The 25,872-nt window shown below is 41.2% G+C and overlaps 1 protein-coding gene across 2 annotated transcripts in view; it reads right to left on the minus strand.

Annotated features, from left to right (window-relative positions):
- Positions 1–25,872, minus strand: part of ADAM10 (ADAM metallopeptidase domain 10) — a 256,301-nt gene that overhangs the window by 27,724 nt on the left and 202,705 nt on the right. The window contains exons 8-11 of one of the 2 annotated variants that reach the window (XM_077471107.1): positions 25,113–25,308; positions 19,737–19,900; positions 9,843–10,026; positions 2,487–2,637 (exon numbers count right to left, since the gene is read on the minus strand). In XM_077471107.1, coding sequence (XP_077327233.1) covers positions 2,487–2,637; positions 9,843–10,026; positions 19,737–19,900; positions 25,113–25,308 — 695 coding nt within the window. The remainder of the gene's footprint in view (positions 1–2,486; positions 2,638–9,842; positions 10,027–19,736; positions 19,901–25,112; positions 25,309–25,872) is intronic. The other variant, XM_077471108.1, reaches the window with a different exon arrangement.

Genomic DNA, 25,872 nt, shown 5'->3' on the forward strand with positions numbered 1-25,872 from the left:
ACATCTCACACTGCCGGCGCCCCCAGTCCCCCCGTTTTACTTACCTGACCCCTCGAAAATCCCGCGCTCGCCCCCGCCGTCCTCTTCGCCGCTCAGCCTGGCCGCTGATTGGCTGGAGTGGATGGATTGAAAGCAGCGCAGCCATTGGCTCGCGCTGCTGTCAATCACATCCAATGACGCAGCGCGCCGGGGGGCGGGGCCTTGTGATACAGCGAGCGGCTATAGCCGCCGGCTGTATCACGGGAGCGCCCCCGCAGTGCTTCTCACCAATGCGAGGGAGCTCGCATTAACGTGAGAAGCACCTGCGGGAGGAAGCTGAGACAGCCGCCGAGGGACCCCAGAAGAGCAGGTTCGGGGCCACTCTGTGCAAAACGAGCTGCACAGTGGAGGTAAGTATGACATGTTTGTTATTTTAAAAAAATAAAAAAATTTACTTTACAACCCCTTTAAGTACAGTATCAAGAACCCGTTTCCCATCATTTTTAAGATGTATTGTAATGTTTTACACAATTAATATTAATAAAGATTTATCAACTTATATAGAAAAAATGTAAACTGCGCTAGGATGAATAGTGTAAAATTAAAACAAAAATAGGCAGCAGCAATAAATGTGATATGACACCCAACAGTAATAACGAATATGCAAAGCCGCGCCAACCCTCCCTTACATATATAATGTGAATACAAAAACAAATAATAATATGAATAAAGACTGGTACAATTAAGTAATAAGTTTCAAAAAATGTGAAAGTGACTCAAAAAAGCCAAAAATGGCATAAAAATAAAAATAAAATTAAAAATATAAAGTCCAATTAAGGAAAAGTTCACAGGTGAATCCAAATGGCGGACATAAACGTTCTTAAATGACAGCACCACAGTGGTTCAGCACTTTCCAAGGCGCGTGAAATCCCCGTCACCATATATTAAATGCGCTTACCAGAAAATATATGGAATGAAGCATATATAAATGATAAATGGATGACGTCCAAGTAAACGTTCCTCAGCTGGGTCAGCACTCCATCCCATTAGCGGTGATTCCAAGGTGATAATCTGTTCAGTGGTCTCGATATAATACGCTCAGAGGCCCACAGAAAAGAAAGGGACTAACATAGCGTAATAACGTAGGAACAGTTTAATGAATAAAAGTAATGCACTTACAAGTTTGTAGATAAAATACAGCATAAAGAAGCAAACATAAAAAGCCGGCCGGCAAACAGGAGCCCGTCCTCCTCTCCTACAACGTGGTGGCGTCACTTCGTGCCCTCCCAGACGCGTTTCGTCATACCAGACGTTGTCAATGGAGCCCCGTCTGGTATGACGAAACGCGTCTGGGAGGGCACGAAGTGACGCCACCACGTTGTAGGAGAGGAGGACGGGCTCCTGTTTGCCGGCCGGCTTTTTATGTTTGCTTCTTTATGCTGTATTTTATCTACAAACTTGTAAGTGCATTACTTTTATTCATTAAACTGTTCCTACGTTATTACGCTATGTTAGTCCCTTTCTTTTCTGTGGGCCTCTGAGCGTATTATATCGAGACCACTGAACAGATTATCACCTTGGAATCACCGCTAATGGGATGGAGTGCTGACCCAGCTGAGGAACGTTTACTTGGACGTCATCCATTTATCATTTATATATGCTTCATTCCATATATTTTCTGTTAAGCGCATTTAATATATGGTGACGGGTATTTCACGCGCCTTGGAAAGTGCTGAACCACTGTGGTGCTGTCATTTAAGAACGTTTATGTCCGCCATTTGAATTCACCTGTGAACTTTTCCTTAATTGGACTTTATATTTTTAATTTTATTTTTATTTTTATGCCATTTTTGGCTTTTTTGAGTCACTTTCACATTTTTTGAAACTTATTACTTAATTGTACCAGTCTTTATTCATATTATTATTTGTTTTTGTATTCACATTATATATGTAAGGGAGGGTTGGCGCGGCTTTGCATATTCGTTATCAACTTATATACTACCTAGAAACTCTGTTCATTCACTTGACACTATAATCACTGAGTACCCGTTGAAGTCCCATTTTGAGGGTTTTTCTTTATACATATAATTCAGGGATGTTGGTACTCCATTAGCTACCATTTCCATATTTTTTTAGTTACGTTTACTACAGCGCTTAAGTTAGCATTACATGAATAGTATGCCTCAATACTGCTGCTGTTGACCGTTTTTGAGCACTATGTAGACATACCCAATAAAGTTGCCACTAAGAATTATGCCTAATGTTTTGTTTTGCACAAAGGATTTTTTTTTCCATTAAGGAAAAATTACCACACAACAAAGCAATCAGAATGTGTATAATGAATGTAAAATGTCATGCCCAGCAATTTCCATCAGATTATGGAAATAGGAACACTTAATCACACTGACAGCTCAATGCCAATCTGTAACTAGTCTTCTCAACAGAATTCTAATCTTTGTACAGCTGGCTTTTAGCTGAAGTGACTGGCTTATCCATAAGACACATACCTGCAGCGTTTCCCAGGCTTTAATTTGCATTTCCTGTCTTCTGGTTCATTAGCATTAAAGCAGCATTCATCTTTACATTGATCACTGTAACCACAATCACACTCCTCTCCTTGTTCCACAAGCCCATTACCACAGATCGGCTGGCCAGACTCTGTAACACAAGACCATATGAAATGGCAAAAAGCAAAAGACTTTTCCTATACATCTATATTAAACATACATTCTAGGGAGAATTGGATAAAAAGTAACTGCAAGTATCTAAATGTGTCAATAATTAAATAAATTTGACATGCTGAAGGAGCATTAAAAAGCTACAAACAAATCCAGCCACAGCTTAATCACTGCATATAACACTTGGGCTGCCACACCCCACAAAATGTGTACAGTTAGCCCATGTATTAAAAAACACTCAAACCATAATGGTGTGAAGCAACCAATAATAATAAATATATATACACACACATATATATATATATATATATATGTATGTGTGTGTGTGTGTATGTGTGTGTGTGTGTGTGTATGTGTGTGTGTGTATGTGTGTGTGTGTATGTGTGTGTGTGTGTGTGTGTATGTGTGTATGTGTGTATGTGTGTATGCACACACACACACACACACACACACACACACACACACACACACACATTATATATATATATATATATATATATATATATACACACACACACATACATACACACACTTTGTATACATATTAAAAAAAAAAATCTTTATGGAGTTTTTACAAAACAGTCCAAAGAAAGCAAAAAGTTTAGTTACACAATACAGTAGCAGTTTAGGCAACAAATTTGGAAAAAACAAAACAAACAGATTACCTTTTAGAGTAAAATGTAAACCATTATTCAGCACTGGCTAAGGGCAAAAGATGCTCAATTTTAAATTCTAAAAATGAACATCTCCAACATGGTAGATGAGGGCTAGTTATCACCAAAATATGAAACTGAACTCCAGATAGATATAAAAAGACATGCAATAATGCAGCTTTATACTAATACAGAAAGACTGAGCCCCTAGCGCTTATGCGGGGCACCATGGGACAGTACAGAGGGCTGCCCGTCTCTCCCATTCTCCCTTCCTCCCCTCCCGTTTTAGGTTGCTCCGAGTAATGGCAGAATGTGGTACACCATAGCAAGGTTTCCCAAATGGCTGAATCAAGTAGGATTGAGCCGGGCAGAGGTTATAAATCCGGCAGCATTCCCGCTCTGTTCACTGCCTGAGGAGACCCCCGCTGAAGACGGAGCTGTTGCGCCGCCTTAGTCAGAAAGCTGAGGACTGCAGAGGGGCGGAGTGGCTCAGGGGGTGTTTGGAAGAAGAGGCAGTCCCGTTTGTATCCGCCTCTGCTACTATGGAGCATGCTCAGTCTGTGCTTATTGAAGATATGGAGAATGGCAGTCGCCCAGCTCCCCCTACTGCACAGAAATGAGGTTGCAAAGGTAACAGGGGAAAGACGTGGAGAAGGGAAGATTCTCCCTCTACTCCTGAAAGAAATGTATTAAAGCAGGCAATGTCATGCTCCTCAAACAGAGCCAGAAATGGATCTCCTCAGCTAGCTTCTGCAGGCATTTCCAGCGAGGTGGCAACGTCTGGGCAACCTGTTAGCGTGGACGGCAGTTCTGGTGAGCGAAAGGATTTAAAATCTTTCTGAATTGGGTAAAGTAGTTGGTTCTTTAGCCAATGCACTTGGTAAATAGGGCGGAATCTCATAATATTGGTACTGTATGGAAAGGCGGTGGCTCAGGTGGTATGTCAGATAATGCTGTTTTTTTCACTGGGTAACCTTGCCACTCCATTGAGTGTTAAACCTTTGAATACCATAGCTTCTAATTTCGATAAATTTCCTGTTACTGCCAACACCAGTTTTTCTACAGTGCCTACTTCGGTTTTAAATTCTACACTCTTTACCTGTTAAAGCTTCTGTTTCTGAATCATGTCTTAAGGAGGCGCTCCCCTGTCAATTGTCTCCTTTGGGCTATCTATCTTCTGCTGTTGAAGAAAAAATATGGCGTGGAGAATTCATAGATATTTTATCCTTGCTCCAGTCATCAAAAGAACTGTTGAAATCTGATAAAAGAATTGATGACAGGTCTGGAGGATAGGAGGAGAGCAATCCCCCGGACCTTTCAGAATTGGCTGGAGACCTTTTGTATTTTTTATTCTGTGATGGGTGAGCGTTTTTCCTGAAAAATGCTCAGGATTGTTCCAACACTTGGATATAGTGGCTGAGGCATACCTCCACTTTGGCATTTCTTGGTTCAGCTACAATGAGAGCTTTAGCCAAAAGCTCACCATTCACCCATGCCTCCACTGGGGGGGGGGGGGGGGTTAAAGATGTAGGGCTCTGGCTGAACCTGATGCTGCCATAAAGACCTCAATATAAACAGAGGCCTCAAATAACCAATCCTCAGCCTACTTTATGTAAGGGAGTGCGTTTCTCATATGATTCCCAATGCAGATTCTTATCCAACTACAGGTACAAGCACAAATGTTCATTCTGTGCAGGTACACATCCAGCATGCCGCTGTTTTAAAAAAATCTGCTAGTAAATCTCTTTTGGTAATGCAAAAGGCATGGATGCCAGTGAAATTGTCAAAAATGCAGTTCTGGCTAGAATACCCTGAACGCAAGATTCTAGTGTATGAAGGATACAAGTTTGGTTTTATAGTCCCTTCTTTTGTAGGTCAGGGTTGTCTTCCTATTAAAAATGTACGTTCTGTTTTTGAGCACCCTGACATACAGGTAAAGAGAAGATCTTAAAAGAATTGCAAGAAGGTAGAATAGCTGGACCTCTCTCCCCCATGCCGTTATAAATTTCCGTTTAGCCACTTTAGGCCTAGTCCCAAAAAAGGAGCCAGGTTCCTTTCATTTGATTCATGATTTATCCTTTCCTCATGGCAATTTCGTGAAAGATGAAATAGCAGAATTTGAGTCATCCGTTTCATATGCTTCCTTTGACAAAGCTTTGTATTTGTAAAAACAATATGGCGAATCATTTTTAATGGCAAAAGCAGATGTAACCTCTTACCTGTCAATCCCACAGGTTTTAATACCCTTGGTTTGCATTTTGAGGATCACTTTTATTTTCACAAGTGTATGCCCATGGATTTTTCCACGTCTTGTTTTATTTTGAGGCTTTCGACTTTTGTACAGTGGGTTTTGTTAGATATTCCCTCAGGGTGGCACTATCCATTATTTAAATTATTTCTTATTTATAGGTCCATCTGAAGTTCAGGTTTGTTCTGATAATGTTGAATTGTTTTTTTTCAACGTCTGAGTCTTTTGGCATTGCCCTAGCCCACGAAAAAATGGTGGATCTAGTGATGGTCATTGAGTTTCTGGGTATCACAATTTATTCGTTCGCAACGGAGTTCCGTTTGCCAATGTCTAAAATTATAAAAATGAGGCTACTCATTTCTAGTTGTGTAAAAAAAAAGGTTATTTTGCACAAGGTTCAGTCCTTATTAGGACTCTTCGTTTGCGTCTAGGGCAATTCCGATAGCCAATCTTTTCCCGGAGATTTGCTCTAGCCACTAGGGGGCTTAAAAATCCTCTTTCCCATGTTTCTACTAAACGTCCGATTAAGGATTGGGACCAATTGCTGATCAATTTCAATGGGCATGCTTTAGGGCAGATCGATTTCATGAGACTTTGACATCCGCTTATTTACTGATTCATCCATATCGGTAGGCTTTGCCGGTTTCCTGTACGGTCATTGGTGTGCTGATGAATGGCCCAAGTCTTGGTCTCCTGATACTAACTAATTTGGTTCTGTTGGAATTATTCCCTGTAGTGGTAGCTATTACTATCTTGCATCAATTCTTTGAAAATTAGCATGTTATCCTTCATACGGATAATAAAGGGGTATTTTTTGCTGTAAACTGTATCATCAAAATCTGAATTAGTAATACAACGACTCAGTTTTCTTGTTCTTCAATGTATAACTTATAACATTTGGCTTAAAAGCAAAGCATGTCCCTGGTTTTACCAATGAGATTGCCGATTCATTATCTCATGCGCAGCTCTGGAGGTTTCAGGAGCTCGCTCCAGGAGGCAGATCAAGGAGGATATCCATGTTCGGAATTTCTCTGGGGCCTGATTTGGGACTAATCAAGTCTAATTTAAGGCATTCCATTGCTCCTAAAACTTGGGAAGCATAATTACAAGCATGGTCTAAATGGTGTCATTTTTGTTTAGAGTCTAATCTCTCATTCAATTCAGTTAACGCCTATATGGCTTTATGTTTAGTTTGCTCTCTCATCCAAGCTAGAGTTAGTCATTCAGTTTCCAAGATTTTATTGGGGGCCTCATTCTTTTTAAAGTGTTCTTGATTTCCTGCACTTTTTTCCAGTCAAGCAAGTTCTGAAAGGTTTCAGAAGATCCACTCCAGCTATTGACAGTAGACACCCAATTTCTTCTGAATTATTGGCGAAACTGATGTCTGCACTGGAATCCGTTTGTTTTTCCACATTTGAGACTTCACTGTTTAGAACGGCTTTCATTATTGTCTTTTTTGGTGCTTTTAGAATTGGGGCACTCATGGCACCAAATAAAGCTTTGTTCCTTTTTTTTATTCTTTTCAGACATCTCTGTTATGGAAGATTTGACTAAGATTTCTCTGTAGATCCAAGATGGACTAATTGGGGAAATGCCGATGGATAATTCTTTATAGAGCTCCATTTCAAATTATCTGCCCAGTTTTTAGGATCACTCAATCTCTGTTAGACCTCCCTTACCAGGTTCATTTTTTATTCATGTTACTCCATTAACAAGATTTCAGTTTTCATCCGTCCTGTCTTAAACGTAATCTTTCTGGTTTTCATTTCTGTTCACATCCTTTCATGATAGGTGCAGCTACTGAAACCAGCCTTCTTGGTTTCTCTAATGCAGTGATGGCGAACCTTGGCACCCCAGATGTTTTGGAACTACATTTCCCATGATGCTTATCCACTCTACAGTGTAGTAGAGCATCATGGGAAATGTAGTTCCAAAACATCTGGGGTGCCAAGGTTCGCCATCACTGCTCTAATGGTTTATAAAAAAATTGGGACATTGGGATAGTGATAGGTTTAAAAATTGTATGTCTGTCCTGATCTTGTTGTCTAATTTTTTTTTTAAGGACCTACCAAGCGTGTCATTTGGATAGTGGGATATTCCTTTATTTTTTGGGCCAAAAGGAGAGCCTCCAACAGGAATTTCAAAGCCAATCTCGGTTTGGATGAAGGACAAATTTCAGGTCTTATGGTGGGGAATAAGGGGGTTGAGATGGAGAAACCTTAAGGATCATTTAATTTTCTTACTAGAACAATGGCCTTCTCCTGATTTATTTATTATTCACGCCGGGGCTAATGATCTGGGCAGGATTAAAACTTGGGGATTTGATTTGTGAGATGAAGAGGGCTATATCTTCCTTTAAGCTGTTATTCCCTTTCACTGCGATAGTATTTTCAGAGATGGTACCACAACTACATTGGTCAAATTCAAGTAACCTTCATTATCTGGATAGGATTAGGATTTTAGGATTAGGACTTCGTATTTCCTCAAGGCAGTTTTTCTTACTGGCACATAGAGCTCGAGGGTTTCCTTCCTGTCTATACAGAGTTGATTTTGTACACCTGTCGGGTTAGACATTTTTGTTTTAGGCTTGTAAAACATGATTGAACAGGCCACAGCGTTTAGGAGACTTCAGACACTCAGTTGCCAAGTGGCTTTCAGCTGGTGGGGTTTGTCATCCAGTTAAGTTCTGGATAAATCTGATAGTATTAACAATAAACACAAGTGTGTATCTATCACAGGGTGGTTTCTGTGGATACACTCAGAAGTCAAAAAACCAATTGCCACGTCCTTATGACTCAAATTGAAAAATAAAGGGAAAAGGAGGAAAACCTACACACAAAAAACCTCAAGGAAAAGTGTTGGTTGTATTTGACTTTTTAGGCAAAATTAAATATACCAAAAAGGAAATTAAGAAAAAAAAATTATATTCAAAAATATTTATAGAAATTTTTTTTTTCATAGAATAAAAAGCTAAAAAAAAAAAAAAAAAAAAAAAAAAAAAAAAAAGAGTAAAAGCATATCAAGTGCTGCTTTATATCCTGTCTGTGTTAATACATTCTAGACAATATCCACATCTATTTCTATTAGTCATATATAACAAATTGTACATTAATATAAAGAAAATAAAACAGGATTACACTAGACAAGATATCAATTACAGAACTGATCTTAGATATATTCTGGCGCTCTACATGTTTCGCCTTCTGGGCAATGCTTCCTCAGGGGCTTTAGCAATTTTATTTCTTCATGGGGGCGCCCCAAGAGAAATATGCAGAAAGGAGAAGGAAGGCAATAAGAAAATATTTTTCTAGGCAGATAAAACGATTTTCACTTCGACACAGGATACTTTCTCATACAAGTATATGGTACAGCAGGCACACATCAGGGATATTGAATGTTGGGGGTAACGGACACCAATTTATTTCAGTTTTGTTGAATCCCCTCTACAGCAGCACTGAGAGCCAGTCAGATGAGCTTCCTAACCAATTGACACCACTAAGCTTATACTTTACTCCCTGGTTATCTCTTGCCTCGACTACTGCAACAGTCTCCTCATTGGATTGCCTTTACATAGGATATCCCCTATTCAGTCCATCATGAAGGCTGCTGTCAGACTCATTCACCTTACCAACCATACAGTGTCCATTTCCCCTCTCTGCCAATCCCTCCACTAGCTGTTAACAAATTAAATTAAAAATGCTAACAACTTACAAAGCCATCCATAACGCTGCCCCCTGCTACATCACTAACCTAGTCTCAAAATACCAAGCAAATTGCCCTCTTCAATCTTGCCAAAATCTTGTGCTCTCTAGTCGCCTCATACCATTCTTGCCTCCAGGACTTCTTGAGGAACCTCTCCAATCCTCTAGAGCTCCCTACACCAATTTGCCCGACTCTCTGCTATGTCCACTTTTAGGCGATCTTTGAAAATCCTTCTCTTCAGAGAAGCCTATCCTATCTGGACTTAATGGTACTTTTTCTCCCTTAGCTCACCCCTCCCACAGTTATTACCCTTTTGTATCACTTGACCCTCCCTTTTAGATAGTAGGTGCTAATGAGCAGGGCCCCTCAGATTCCTCCTGTACTAAAATGTATTGTAACTGTACTGTCTGCCCCATGTTGTAAAGCATTGCACTGTGTGCTATATAAATCCTGCATAATATAATTATAACCTGCCTGTTCACAATTTTAAAATTTTAGTTCTGCTTTAAATTGGAGCTCTAGAACACATTGACCTTACAAGATAACATGCATATATTTCTTGCTTAGAACAAATGTACATACCAACAAAACAGAAATTTCTTTTCTTGTCCAGAACCTGACTGATATTTCGGACACTACAGAGAGAGAATTTATTGTTGTTAAGCTTGTCCCCAGATGTTGCTCTGGCATACATGATAAAATTTCCATTCTCCTTGAAGCCAACATTCTTGGACTCTCCTGGAGTACATTCAGAGCCAGAATCATGCTGTTGAAAAACAAAATATGATAATGTTACAAAAATAAAATAAAATACACACTGCTATAACTGCATGTTGTATTCTCTTAAGTAGGTTTCTAAAATGAGGAATCCTCATTTCATTCTATAGTGACAAAAAGAGTTCTAATGCTGGTGGGTTAACCTAGTTTTGTAGTGCAAGAGATCAGTGAAAAAGCCAAGAATGTGGGGGTGGGGGGAAGGAAAAAACGGAAAGTCAGGAAAATTGAGTGGCAAAAAAAAATCTGCCAAGCAAAAAAGGAGCTTAGTAGATTTTTCTAAAGCATCTTGTGGTTACACAGTGCTCTCGTCCACTAAATCACTGTATATTATCCAAAATTTCTTTTGTCAGATTTTGACACATGCAAATCTGCGTTAAAATGTCAGAAAAAGGGCTAAATGAAATGAAGATCAAAGAAGGAGACTTGAATGATTAATTAAAACAAAAATAGGATTTTGTTGTCATACTTACCTGTAAAATCCTTTTCTTTGAGTACATCATGGGACAAAATTAAATGGTAGCTCATTCTTTGAGACCTGCTCCCTTAAAAAGGAAACTGACAATAAGCAGGAATTATACAGGCCTAATATCAGGAGGGCCGTTTTAAATTCTCATGAGTAATATGCAAATGCACGGTTCAACCCTTTCAATTGGAGTATGACATGTTCCCTTAAAATATACTCTAGCTGTCGGAGTCCATGTTTAGTAGAAAAAAAAAGGTGCGTCTCTTTCATACATCAAGGGACACAGATTTAGGCCAATATTCATTACCTGCTGGGTTATACTTCATCTCCAGGTGAATGGACACTGGTAGACCAAAGGTCTTTAGACAAGAAGTGATCCCCTTTATAATCCCTCCCATAGTGCTTCCTAGTGACAGCTTTTCCAGCATTCACTCGGGACCAGTGGTAGACACAAATGGTCCCGAGATGCCACGGTCCTTTAACACCCTGGCTTCAATAGCCATGCTGTCAAATTTTAAAACTGTAAATTGGGGTGGAATATAGGACCTCGAGACAGAGTGGAGGCGATGTGGAAGCATCCATGGCCCGTCTATCACCAGTCTCACAATCTCCGGGAACCAGGGCCTTCTAGGCCACGTTGGTGCCACCAGAATTATTGGATCTCCCCCTCTACGAATCCTGTGCAACAAAATGTGGGAGGGAGGGGGATAGGAGGGAAAGCAAAAACCAGGGACTACTTGCTCCATGGAACAACCAGAGCATCTGCTCTGATTGCAAGAGGGTCTCTTGTTCGGGACACAAACTACAGTAGCTTGTTGAACCTGGATGCCAGTAGATGGACCCCTGGCCATTCCTAACATTGGCAAATTTCCTGCAACACCCCTGGGTGTGGGGACCATTCCCCCGGGCAGATCTGCTGGTGGCTGAGATAATCTGCCCTCCAGTTCTTTACTTCTGGGATATGGACTGCTGAAAGAATCGGCACATGTCCCTCTGCCCAGGCTAGTATGAGGTTCACCTCTTTCAGAGCTGAACCACTCCTGGTACCGCCTTGGCGGTGGTCTATATAGGCCACTACAATGGCATTGTCGGACTGAACCCTGATAGGGCAGGCCTGAAGCTCCGCTGTCCAGGACTGCAGGGCTAGACGTACTGCCCATAACTCCAGGACGTTGATGGGCAAGATCTGTTCTGTCCTTGACCATCTCCACTGAGCTTTGAGTCCATCTAGGGTTGCTTCCCAGCCTGAGAGACTGGTATTTGTAAGTCAGTATGCTCTCCAAGTTACAGGAAGGATCTTCCCTTTCGCAGGTTCTGATCCTGCAACCACCAGTTAGGCTTAAGCGTGCCCGAGGAGATGAGAACATTGGATAATCCAGGGCTTATGATCCAGCTGTCACGTACCTGGTGGTAGAGTCTGGTGGTATGCAGAGGGAGGCCTCTCTTACACCTCTGACTCGAGGCTGATAGAGAAAACAGGAGATGCATGAGTGCAGAGTCGCACGAGTGCCTGGCAAGGTTGCTGGTAGACTAGGACCGGAACTGAAGTAGGAACTGGAACAGACCCAGGAACAGTTGTCAGACTGGAGCTCAAGCAGGTGCAGGCAGATGGACTAGAAGCGTTGGCACACGAGTCCAGAGCAGGTGGACATTGAAGCAGGGTCAGGTGCAGGCAGGTTTGGCAACAGACTGGCAGCAAGGTAGCAGCTAGAGCAGGCAGGAACGTGGTCTCAGGCACAGGCAGGTTCGGCAACATGCTGGCAAGCAAGGTAACAGAAGGGACAGGCAGGAACATAGTAAAGACAGGCCGAGGTCAAATGCAGGCATAGTCAGGAGAAAGCCAGGTAGGTCAACTGGAGAAGGTACAGGCAAATGATAATCAGGGATCACAGGTAACGCTGTAGACCAGACAGCACCGATCCAAGCAAGTAAGGCAGCATAGTCTGTTAGTGCCACAAACGTCACTGGAAGCGTGCACGCGAATGCTGGCATTTTGTATGGTACTAGCGCGCAAGTGTGTGCATAGGTGCGTGCAAATGTGCCTGCGCAGCCCTTTTCAGTGGGACATGCAGAACAGGAACATCTTTGGTCGCCATCTTGATTGCTGGCGTGCCCTTCCGACACCAGCCTAAGGTTTCCAAATACCACACTGTGCATGTTATGCTCTGCTCTAGAGGCTGTAGTGAGGGATTTCTGAGCAGGAGGTCTTCTAGATAACCGAGCACCAGGATCTCTTGGATCCTTAAAAGACCCAGTACTGGTGCTAGGACCTTTGTGACAACCCGGGGCTGTAGCAAGCCTGAAGGGTAGAGCCACAAACTGAAAACGACGCCCCACTGCAAATCACAGGAACCTCCGATGAGGCTGAAAGATAGGTACGTGTAAATATGAGTCCTTTATATCGATGGAGGCTAGAAAATCTCCCATCTGGAGTGAGGCTACTACTGAACGGACAGACTCCATCCGAAAGGACTGGATCAGTAGAAACTGGTTCAGGGATATTGGATCCAAAATGGGCCTCGTGTCCCTGTTTGTTTTTTAACCGTAAATAGGTTTGAGTAAAAACCTGCGCCCCTGTCGGGTACAGGATTCTCTACAATCTCTCGTTGATGCACTAAATGTAGTGCCTGTAGCAATAAGTCTTTTTGGAGGATCCAAGGGAACGCTGGATCTTAAAAACCTGAGGAGGAACCCCCTCCAGCTTGCAACCGTGGGATAAAGTTGAAGTGACTCACTTGTCCTGAACTATTGTTGTCCAAATGTCCGCAAAGTGCAGCAGCCTCACCCCCCACCCAATGGAGTGGGGGCGTCCCCTCAAAAAGGAGGGCTTGGTGCTGTGTTTAGAATTATAGTGCCCTGTTGGCGGCGGAAATGCCTTGGCGCTGGGACATTTGAGGAAGCAGTTCAAGGTTTTAAACAAGGGACGCCTGGTGCTTTTCTTCACAGGAAGTAGAGAACTCTTGCCTCCGGAAATCTTTCAGATTGATCATGATAATCAAATAAACGTTTCCCATGAAAGGGGAAACCTGCCAATAACTTCTTACAAGGAAGCTCAGCTGACCAGTTAAGCCATAAAAGTCTGCGCATATGTACAGACAAGAGAGCCAAATGAGAAACCTGCTGTATTGAATGCTTTAAGGCGTCAACAGCAAAACGGCGCTCAAGGAATATCTGCCTCGTTTTCGGGCAGATAATCCTCCTGGTTAGGCCAGTCAGGCCATCTGATCTGATCCTTTATGGACAGGCAGATACCAAATGCTGCAACAGCTGGCTGAATAGCTGAACTGACCAAAGGAAGCCTTTAACCACTTAAGGACTGAGCCTCTGAGATTTGGAGTTTACTAGGTTTACTATGGTAGGTTTTTTGCTAGAAAAAATATATAATGTTTATGGGTTCTAACACCCTAAAGAACAAAATGGCGGTCGTTGCAATACTGTGTCACATCATGTTTGCGCATCGGTCTTACAAGCGCACTTTCTTTGGAAAATATACACTTTAACAGTAAAGTTAGCCCAATTTTTTTTTATATTGTGAAAGATACATTTACCCAAGTAAATTGATACCCAAACATGTCATGCTTCAAAATTGCGTCCGCTCGTGGAATAGCAACAAACTTCTACCCTTAAAAATCTCCATAGGCATAGTTTAAAAAAAAAAAAAAAATCGTACAGGTTGCATGTTTTGAGTTACAGAGTAGGTTTACAGCTAGTATTATTGCTCTCATTCTACCGACTGCTGCGATACCTCACGTGTGGTTTGAACAATGTTCACGTATGCATTTGCTTCTGCATGCAAGCTCGGCGGGACGCGTTTAAATTTTTTTTTCTTATTTTACCTTTTATTTTTACACGGTTTAAAAAAAATAAAAAATTCACTTTTATTCCTATTACAAGGAATGTAAACATCTCTTGTAATAGAAAAAAAAGCATGACAGGACCTCTTAAACATGAGATCTGGGGTCAAAAAGACCTCAGGTGTAAGATTTAATTTTTTATATTGCATTTTAACGTAAATAAAAAATAAAAAAAAAGTTGCTTTAAGAGCTATGGTCGGAAGTGACGTTTTGACATCGCTTCTGCCTTGCAATGGTATGGAGACGGGTGAGACCACTTATCTGAAAACGTACCGCTCACTTTAGAGGATACCGAGCTTATGGTAGCTAGCTGCTGCCATAACATCATCTCTCTTCAAAGTTCTGACATATATTGGCGTGAGCGGCTCCTGAAGTGGTTAATGATTCCAATTTCTTGTCAATAGGGTCCATCAAGCCCTGTGCGTTATCTACTGAACAAGTCAAGTTTTTCTTTAAAGGAAGAGACTGCTGCATCTACAACAGGCATGCTCCACTTCTTAAACGTTTCATCTATGGGACAAAAAAGGGAAAACCTCTTAGGAGGAACAAAAATCCTGTCAGGATGTTCCCAATCAGCATACACCGCCTGTTCCAACAGAGGGTGCAAGGGGAAAGCCTGTGTGGCCTGAAGAGGCCTGAAGGATCCCAAAGAGGCCAGGTAGCCTCAGTAACCTCTGCAAGAGGCAACTTAAAAGGCAGAAGGAACCATTTCAATAAGAGTCAGCAACAAAAGCCTGTGATTGAGAGGCAGACACCAACTGGATATCTTCTTGTTCAGATTGCTTGGAAGCAGACATCTGCCAGGCCATCCACAGAATCCTAAACTTTAAACCCCTCCCCCATCCTCAACCCATACCTGTTCCAGACCAGGAGGCTCTGTGGAGGGGGATCTGTCACGCTTCTTGCCACCTTGCGGGATGGAGGCAATCATGCCAGCAATCCTGTGCTCTAACCCCGCAAGGGCTGAGGACAGTTCATCCTTAGTGATAAAAGGTGAAGCAGCAGTGTTGACTGTAGGCACAATCCCAGATAGGTGCAGCGGCTCAAATTGCCCGAAATCCTCTAGTCCTTCAGGAGATACAATACTAGGGATGCGACTAGGTATATCAGGAACTACTGATGACATAGGTGTGCACTTCCTTGTAGTGTTAGTCTCGCTCCTTATTTTTCAAGACATTTACTGGCCACAAAAAGGGGAGTATCTGGGTGTAGTATTAACACACCTCAAAAGGGAGAACCTATTAATAGGGCTCACCAAGCCCCTATGCAACAATCATGCTAAGCACCTTTCAAGCAACACCTGGTGACACATGTGACCCGGGTAAGAAATGAGCCGCTGTATGTGCCTGGTTCAGAGCATGCTGTGTCCCGCAGCTGTCATCTGGAAGCACCGCATGCTTAGCATACACAGCTTAAAAAAGCTGGCTGTACGCCGGAACATTCTTCGCATGCAGCCCCGGTGAATGGGTGTGGCCGTATTCGTGCATGATGCAAGTCTTCGTGCCCTAGACAAAGGCTACAGTGCATGTGCGGCAAAGCCACTTTGCGCCCTGGCTGCCAAACTGCTGAGCCCAGAGGCGCTTTAGTGAACGCATGTGCGCCATGGTGAACCAAGCGGAAATGGTACACCATTGTGCGCCATTATACAGGTGAAAAACAGCCAGACACAAGCAAAAAGGTACAAATTTGCAAACACCCACAGCTATCGCAAAAACTCCCCCGTATGGTCACCGCACACAGGTGTTCAGCCTCTAACTAGCTTGACTGATTGTAACAATCATTGGGACAACCCACAATAATAATAATATAAAAGGAGTTTCACTTACCTGTGCAGGCACAGGGGAGCTTAGAAACTAAGAGCCCAATCTTCACCCTTCATGGTGGGGTCAGTTGAGGACCTTCAAGGACTGGGTACCCTTTTCATTTTTAGGATCCACTTCCTTGGACCTGTACAGTACCCTGCAGGAAAGCCTTAGCACTATAGTATTCGAGACTCCACATTGCAGGGTCCAGGGCCTGGGACTAGAGACCTGGAGCTCAGAGAGCTTAAACAACTGCTAGCCACCTTGCAGACACTGGTAAAAAAACTGAAGTACTTCTTGGATGTGAGAGCTTATATAGGGGATCACTTCCTGTCCAAAGATCTTTTGTCTATCAAGTGTCCATTCATCTGGAGATTAAGTATAAACCAGCAGGTAATGAATATTAGCCTGTATCCCATGATGTATGAAAAAGGACCTTTTTTTCTAATACACATGGACATTGACCGCTAGTCATAGTTGAACAGGGCTCCTGATATTAGGCCTGTATAATTCCTGCTGATTGTCAGTTACCTTTTAAGGTAGCAGGTCTCAAAGAATGAGCTACCATTTTAAAATGCTAGCTGCTTAGGCTGCCACACTGACCTCCTGCACATCTTTTAAACCAATGACATGGAAACTACACTTTATGCAAGTTACAAGTATTTGATTCATAAAATACTGAAATCAACATAGCCAGGCAATAGATTTAAAATGTCAGCAAGTGGCTACCTCCATATTTCTTTCATGACAGGTCTTTGAGGGGTCTGTTTATAAAAAGGTTTTTACCCAGGATTCACATTTTTCCAACCAAAATAATAAGACAATTGTCTGGATCCAGAGTGAAAATATTAATAAACTGACTGCTGCTGCACTAACTTTTGGAGCTTAAAAAAAAGTGTTACTAAACCCACAACAGTAAAATCAGTCTGTATATGCAGTAACGCATGATTCTTATACTCACTGTGGAAACTAAAGGATTAATCCTCTGCACTGTGTAAAAAGGCTGTTCGATCCTCTCTTCTCTAAACCTCCCCTTCTACCACTGTCCCCATTCCATTTCCTGATAGAACAGAGCCTTGAGGGCACTCTGCACATACTCAGTTTGGTGTGTATTGCCAGAGGGTTTTTTTCTTTTCTTTGGAGGGAGTATACGACTGGCACAGGGCCAATCAGCAATGTCCAGACAGAAGGTGGTCAGGGGCCCTGCATCCTCATAGGACAATTAGGTGAGAATGAAAACGCCTTCTATAGGCTTTAATCAAACTGATAGAAGTCACAAGACTGCTCTAACTGCTGATGAGAAAAGGTATTTGGCAGTTTATATTTACTAAAATAATTGAATTTCCATGTACTGTGGGAGACCAGATATAGTGCATGGTTCCTGGGTTTAGTAACACTTTTTATATGGAGTAAATAAATGGGGTGCCTCCTTATATAGTTCCTCAAAGGGCGCTGGAAAAAAACAAAAAAAAACAAAAAAAAACACACACACTAATACATATAGACTCAAACCAGCTGCCCAATCAAAAAGTGCGACTATATCTCATGCACCAAAATTAAATAGAAAAGATAAGGGCTTGGTTTTAGCACTTAAAAAAATGCAAATAGAAACCCAAGGTAGCTTCCTGAGGACGCGTAGCATGCAAAATGTATTGAGGCTTAGCCATGACGTCAGATCTCAGATCCGGTCCTTCATCCATCTTACTCCCCTTAGCTTGGAACGCATGCTAGTTCACTGGCTACGAATGGCGGATGGACATAGCTGGGCAATATGTGAGAAGCATTTGTACGTTTTTGAAAGCATGCCTTTTCATAAAATCTACTACACCATTTACACTCTCTGGCATCCTTTTAACCTCATTATGTTGGAATAAAAGTACTATGGCGATCACAAGGCTGGCGTAATAGGTGAAAGAAATCCTACAGCGGGGATTACAGTATATAGATTGCTTGTCTAACACTTGCTTCTGTTAAGTATACACTTCACCTGGGCTGTGGAAAGAGCACCTAATTCACTGGATTAAGTAGTCAGTTTCACTTATATTGTCACGTGGTGAACTAAGGGAACTTTGGAAATAAGTAGAACCCGCGTCACTTTATTCCTCCATCTGATATGCATTGATTTGGACTTGTTTGGTCTCAAAAGCGATAACGATTAGAGCCTATGCGTTTATGGTGTACACATTTTTTGGGTTTCAATTAGTTTCTTAAGTGGTAAAACCAAGCACCTACCTTGTCTATTTCATATTAGTAACACCAAGCTATAGTCAAAGACAAGTATTCAAAACAAGTATGGTTCTTCGTTAGACAGAACTACAAAAAAAACTTCTGCTTATATCCATAGCTAAAAAAGTACAACTCCAAGCTGCTAAAGTAGCAATTATATATGCATTAAAAAGGAGGACAGCCAGCCCTCAATGAGGACTTCCATCCAACCTGAATTTAGAATACAAAACTGGACTTTGCAGAATTTAGTCACCCCTGGAGAAGCATGCTGTGGGCCCATGGATAACAATCAGTTCTGAATGGTAATAAAATGATATAGATATATAGATATACACTTACTAAAATTTATTAGTGTAAGTGGTATATATAATGGAGGTTGGAGAATTGGTTAAGATATCAAATAAATGTTGGATACACTGTGCATAGGGAGTTAATATTCATATGATGAGGATTAGCACCACACAGATGCACTGAGTGAGACTAATATTTACATCAATGCTATCCTTCCGAATTCATTATGATCCTTTGGTATTTCTCAACTGAAGATGCCTCATTGTAGGAAATGTGAGGTAGCGATATACAGTAGATCACCATTCCATGCTAACTGTTAAGATACTATTGCAGTAAACGGACTTTCTAACTATATTTATGAGTGGTGTGAAACTGCTTCAATATCGGAAGGCATGTAAACACAGTATATTTCAAATTTTATCTACATATGTAACTGCACTAAAGTGTTTGCAAGTTTCCTTTTTAGTTGGAACTTGTAGAAAATTACACCAGTTTTCCTTCAAGATTAAAGTGGTTGTAAAGGATCAAGGTTTTTAATCGTCATGAATTCTATGTATGAAGTTAAAAAACCTGTTTACTTGAGCCCAATCCTGATCCAGAAATGTGCATGAGAGCCTCAGCTCTCCCAGGATTCTCCCTCCTCATTGGCTGAGACAGTAGTGGGAGCCATTGGCTCCCACTGTCAATCACAACCTGTGAGCCAATGAGGAGAGAGCAGGGGCAGGGCCGAGCTGCGCTCCATGTGTGAATGGACACAGAGCTGTGGCTTTGAAGTGTGCTGGTTATATGGGGGCACTAGACAGGAGGGAGTGGCCAGTAGTGCCAGCGGGGGTCTTTAGAAGAGGAGGTTCGAAGCTGCTCTGTTCAAAACCACTCATGTATGACATGTTTGGTTTTAAAAAAATAAATAAATCTGCCTTTCATATCCCTTTAATATTGATATACTTCAATTTTGGTTAACAATGCACAAAAGAGCATGTGCACAGAAAATGTGCAACGGTAAATAAAATATTTACAAATTTGGAAAGGTTAAAGAAAAAAAAAAAAAAAGAAACACGCATACCGGAGAACCAAAGTTATGGCCAACTTCATGAGCAAAGGTGATATGAGAGACTTTAGGAGGCACATGGGAGCCATAATTTTGAACAGTGATGATTCCTGTGTTCAGGGACTTCTTCTTCCCATCAGAATAGAGTTTGCTTTTTTCACAAATTCCACCAGAGCTGCCTAAAAAGTAGAAAACAGTACAATACCACGTAGTAGTAAATTACTGTTTAATTAAAAGTATGCAAGAGTAGTTTGTAGTTTGAATAGAGAAAGTAATTAGTAAAAAAAAAAAAAAAAAAAAAAAAAAAAAAAGTTTACGGTGTCTTGATTCCCTGCACATTCATACTTACCCAGGATAACACAAGCAAGAATAATCAGCACTAGATTCTGAGAAAATAAAGGTGCTCTAGTGTCTCCATTCTAAACAGCCAGCTGCAGGCTGAGGCTGGTGCCGTTGGACTAAAGCCCCGTACACACTATCAGAATATTGTACAAAAAAAATACTGCTTTTGAAGCGGTTGTATAATAATCTGATCCTTCCTACAGAGCTGTCATCCAAAATTTTCCAAAGGGACAAACAATTTTTTCTCGCACGATACCGTCATACGATTTTTGTTCAATCACTATAGCTTTCGCCCAGAAATAAAATACAAATACATTACATCACTAACAAATTTTTATTCTGTCGTATGAGAATTTTCATACTTTAGTAGCCCCATTTGATATGGAGACTAGCATGCAAAATAAAAAAGGAAAATCATTCGTCCGATAATCTCATTGTGTGTACTAGGCTTAACTTGTGGGACTTAGCCATAAACTCCAAGTGCCCACAACAAGCCGTGATGAAACGCAAGCATTTGCAAAAGAATGGCGGCCATTTTTTATGCTGAAATTCCATCTTCTTGTATCATGTAGATCGTGACAACTGACAGCAAAAAGCCTGGTGTCTCTGAATTAGGGGAGGCTGGTGAGAGCACCCTTTCCCTATAGTACTTGGGAGACCTTATAAGTGTTTGATGGTGGCAGCCTGAGGAGCGCATCCTATTTTCTTGTCACATCTTGTGGGATTCTCTATATTCTGTCTTAGTGCATTTTCCAGTGTATATTCCTCTACATGAATTCCTGAATTTAAGCACTATTAAGCACTGTCAACTTATGTTTTTTTTGGATCGTACCATGATATCACGGCTTATGCAAAGCATTTTGATTACACATATTGATGTTAATAGAGGACTTGGGTAAGGCCTATGGCAACACCATCCTAAAGGTGTCCATCTCCCCTAAACTAAGCAGGGTCCAGCCTGGTTAGTACTTGGATGGGAGACATTGAGGGTAACATCTTATTTATAGGATTGTTTTGAATTACTATTTATTTCTATCATTTTAGTTTTGTGTTTGAGTGCTGCACTAGTTCTACTACCCAGGGCTGTTAGAAATCATTAGGGCCCTATACAGCCTAGCTGACAAACAGCGCAAAAGCAAATCAAGCATAAGAGGTGGCTCGAGCCACGTAAAACAAACCACTCATTCATGCAATCAGAATAAGTGTGTGAAAGAGCTCTTAACTTAAATTTTTTTACAATTATTATTTTCTCACTTTTTTTTGTTTAACAGCCTTGTGGGTTAGAGAAATATCACATCTAAACAGACCCCTAACATCTCACATCTCACTTCAGATATTGAGATTCCTCAATCATTTCTCTGCAGCCTCAGCTGCAGAATGAACAGGAAGCACTCTGCACGGAGGTTCCTTGTTCATTTACAAACTGAAGCATTGCAGACAGTTCCAGTAATTGTGCTCATTCCTACTGCTCTGGTCCCCACCTGTTTATCCTATGGGGCCTGGAACCTGTACAGGAGGGCAGATATTACCACCTTATCAGCGGCCCTGTATTTACCTAAAAAATAGTTGGGAGTAATATCCAAAATTGAGACTAAGCATTTACATTTCACAGGCTCCAGTTTGGGAAAATTAAAGTAAATTAATGGTTTAACAATTGCTGTGAAGCCAACTGTAACCTATATCTGACATCCATAAACATTGTACATGAGATATCAGAAGCCCTTAAATGTTTGTTCTGTTACTTGGTGCCATATTGTAAAGCATTTCATTTTCTCTTTAACGTGAGAAATAAGCAGAATGGCAACTGCAAATATAAACAGGTGATCATTTCTGGAAATAACTTTTTAGTAAACAAGCCACAGATGTCTGCATGATGCTGCAAAATGAAAGTGTAAAACAGGTTTAAATTCCCAGCTTCTAAGTGACATTAGGCATCGGAAGGCAGATGCAATAAAAGAGGTCATTTATCTGGCATGCAAAAGCACAAGACAGTGCCATGGAGTAACAGGCTGTGCTTTCCCTGATGACAGTGAGGAGTTGAAATAGAGAAGTTTCATTGTTCATGAACCTTCTCACAGCAGGGACCCATGCGCCTACAAACTTAAAAACAGGAATCTCATCCACTCCCTGCTGTGAAGAGGTACCTGCAGGCATCTCATTTTTACTTCTAATAGATCAAGAAATACATAAGCAGCACAATTTGAGGAATGATTCTGCCCTATGACAACTTGCTGTCTTTTTATCGTGCTTACTGTGAGAAGTAAATTTGATTATCAAACCGCAACAGGGAATAAAGGGCTGCGAGTTAATAAACCTCTCACTTTTGTTCCGGGAATCTATTTAGGAGGATTTAGGAGGCTGTGCTGCAAAATATCTGACAATTCAAGTTTACTGCCATAACAAAAACAAATTTAATTTTAAAATACACTTTACTGTTGGTGGCTACAGGCTATGCAAACAAACAATCTATCATTATGTCAGATTACCTGGCTGATATGTCAGCTATCATCACAGGTAAAGTGAAATCGATTGACTTTTATTGTGTGAAGAGAACTGAAAGCAACAAAGCTGCCAGGTCACTCGCAAATGGTTAAAGGGGTGACTGAAGGGATAGATTTCCATCTGCTGGTCATCAACAAATGTGGGAAGTTTCCATGATATAGTTACATAGTAGGGGAGGTTGAAAAAAAAAACAAAAAAAAAAACAAGTCTATCAAGTCCAACCCATGTGTGTGATTTTAAATGCAACAAACCATTTTTTTAGCAAATATCTATGATCATTTATAATCTAAAAGAAGAGGTTTAAAACCAGTAGACAAAAGTACAACTTTGCAAAGCAAATTCAGACATAAGCATGTAAATCACATAGGCTACATGTCAGCTTTAAAGTTGTTGGGGGAGACACACAGCGGATGACGGAGGCATGTAAACGGACCACGGTGTCAGGGCTCAGCAGCCATGATATACCATGGTCAGTTTACAGGGGGGAGGGCAGAAAAAGGCAGGATCAGCCAAATATTACACAGCACAAGCACTGTGCTGTAAAACATGCTTTAAAGGAACAAAATCCATTTTTTTTTCTTAAACACTTGCTAATGATTGGTATAACATTTGAAGGTCTGCTGGATATTACATTCTCAGCTGTATTTCACGCAGTTTTGATCTTTTTCCACCTCTTTTTTATGCTCTTTTCTGAAAAACCCTACTTAGTGCTACCTGTTTTATAGGGTGGGACTTGGGCTTAGCATAATAAACCCTGTACTGTGATCGAATATTTCATTTTCACTAAAAGTAGGACTGTTCGTCAAAAATATTTCTAGGTCTACCTGGTTCATTGTATGTTAATAAACTGTTAATAAACTTTTACTAGAGAGGTCCCACACTTCTGTCCTTTATCTGTACATTGCCATCTATCCAAATAGAAGCTGCCAAGAGTCCCGTTTCTAACCCTACTCCAAACTACTAGAAAAAATAAATCCACTTTTTCTTAATTATTTCTGAGCTTGCGATGTGAATGAGAACACAGGTGCAAAGTTCTCAAACGGCTTCTAGCTGGGCAGGTTGGCATGCCTTAGGTCGGCTACATTCCCTGTTCTGCTATAATCTCAAGATCACTTGGGTGACCATAAGCATATACAGTAGAAGAACTTTCCGGCAGACTCTGCAGAATAAAACAGATTTGATCAGCAGCTGATCATAGCCATTTATCAAAAATGTGCAGGTGAAAGTGAGCAGCCCCGAATGCATTCAGGGCTGTAAACATGCATGCCTATCACATTAGGAACTGGGCTGTCCCCATATATCCGGCCACACTATACCCACTGGATGTTGTCATCACCAGGTCTTGCAGCCTTGACCAAATAAAAGGAAATTATAAAAAGCTGTACAATTGCTTCACCTATAAAGGTTCACTTGCGACGTGAGGTCTTAGAGAATAGGCATACTATAGTTGGGCCTCACAATGAAACTGGAAAAAAAAATAAAAAATCTTTGTGGAAGGCTACAAAGGCCAAGTATCCAAAGACCTAGACAAAACACCAAAGTCTGAAAATAAAGAGGGTTGTGAATGCTGTGTAAATGCAATCATGGTTTAAGCCAAATTGTTTTATTTACTGAGCCTGAAGAGATTGTGTCACAGTAAAGATTGTATCACGGCTCTAGACTAGGAGAGCTCCCCGTAGCGGACTATCCATACACTGAGCTCTGAATAGCTATGATGCAGAGCCTAACATGTAGGTCACATACCAGATTGTTCAGCAAAATACCAGTGGAATAGGGTGCGGGTAGGCATTGCATCGCTATGCTGAGACTAAACCTATGTGTTTCAGCTTGAAGGGCTATTTCGCCAAGTTATTTTTCTGGCCATACTAGCGGTCCCATCATGGCTCTGAACATGGAGACACCGTTCTGCAACTGACAGTACCTAGGGTCTGGAAAGTGCCACAATACATAGCTCATTACCGGAAGAGGACTTTGCCACAACCAGAGGCTCACTCACCAGAGGCTGTGCCACTGCTCTGGACCTGGAAAGCACTTTGCACCTAACTGAACACTAAGACATGAAAATCACCACTGGCAGAGGCCATTACCCAAAATTCACATTCTAGGCTAACTCACCATCTTCATTGCAGCAGGATCTGGGTATGACCGCCAAAAGATACTGCTGAGGATAGGCCAACCCAAGCAGTGTATTGCATGAAAAAAAATATTAACAGTGTAACAAATATCTTAACTGAAGTGAAAAAAAAAAAAGATTGAAGTTTTGCACAGCTGAGGTTAACAAAAAGGGTGCCCAACCTTCTAGGACACTAGAAAAAAACAATGACAGCTAGGGGGAAGTCATATGGGGACTGGCTTAACATCTTTTGTTTTGTCAGTGTTCCAACCTTCTAAAAGTGGCAGCAACATGTAAATGTTAATTTCTCTTTTCTAGGTAGTGACATGCTGAAGAGATGGTCACTGGATTTAAGTATTACAGTCACTGAGTCAAGTGTACCAGTCAGCGGTTTCTCGCCTTTGTTAGTAAATTTTTCCATACAAATTACTCACTAAATCCAGTACCTGAAGGGGCTCCTACCCAGGCAAGCCCAAGGACGCCATCATCAAAATCTCGGTCTGTAAACACATAAGCCAAACAGTAATCATCATGGTTCTGCTCAGAGTTAAGTTCTAGGAATTTCTCCACACCAATGTTGGGAAAGCGAAATGGATTTGAGGGGTCTTTCTCATCAGCTGTAGTGTTGATCTGAAAAACAAGAGCACATGCTTTAGTTGGTCTATAAAGCCAATGTATTTCTCTGCTTAAAGCTCAAACTACTGGAAAGCCTACTGGTTGCTTCACTACATCACACAGCTAGACAATCTAGGTAGCAGTGGGAGTTCTCTACATAATCTTTCCAGCACTACATACAGAATACACACAAAAATGAATGATGTTATCAGTGCTTGCCTGCATGATACTCAGCCTTTCTTTTCTGTTTACTGATCATGTAATACAGGAGAAATACAGCCTCAAGCTGCATTACTACGACCATATGGTGAATGATATTGGTTCAATGGACCATGTGCTACCTTATGTCGCAGAGTTTTTACATGACTGATATTCTCATAATTAGATGTGCTGTGGAAGCACTAAAGTTTGGGAATAATAACAGTCTTCTAAGCCATGGTTTTTATGTTGTAAAAATTAAGCAACAAATGTGTTATCTGAAACCAGCAATGTTGGGTTGCCTAACACAGCATAACTAAATAATCACTTACAAGGTATCTGAAATCATCAATGCTTCCAGCATTAATAAATCTGCAAGTT

Source organism: Lithobates pipiens, unplaced genomic scaffold (genome assembly GCF_037356315.1).
Source record: "Lithobates pipiens isolate NorthernLeopardFrog02 unplaced genomic scaffold, aLitPip1_a1.2 Scaffold_8, whole genome shotgun sequence".
Lineage (NCBI taxonomy): Eukaryota > Metazoa > Chordata > Amphibia > Anura > Ranidae > Lithobates > Lithobates pipiens.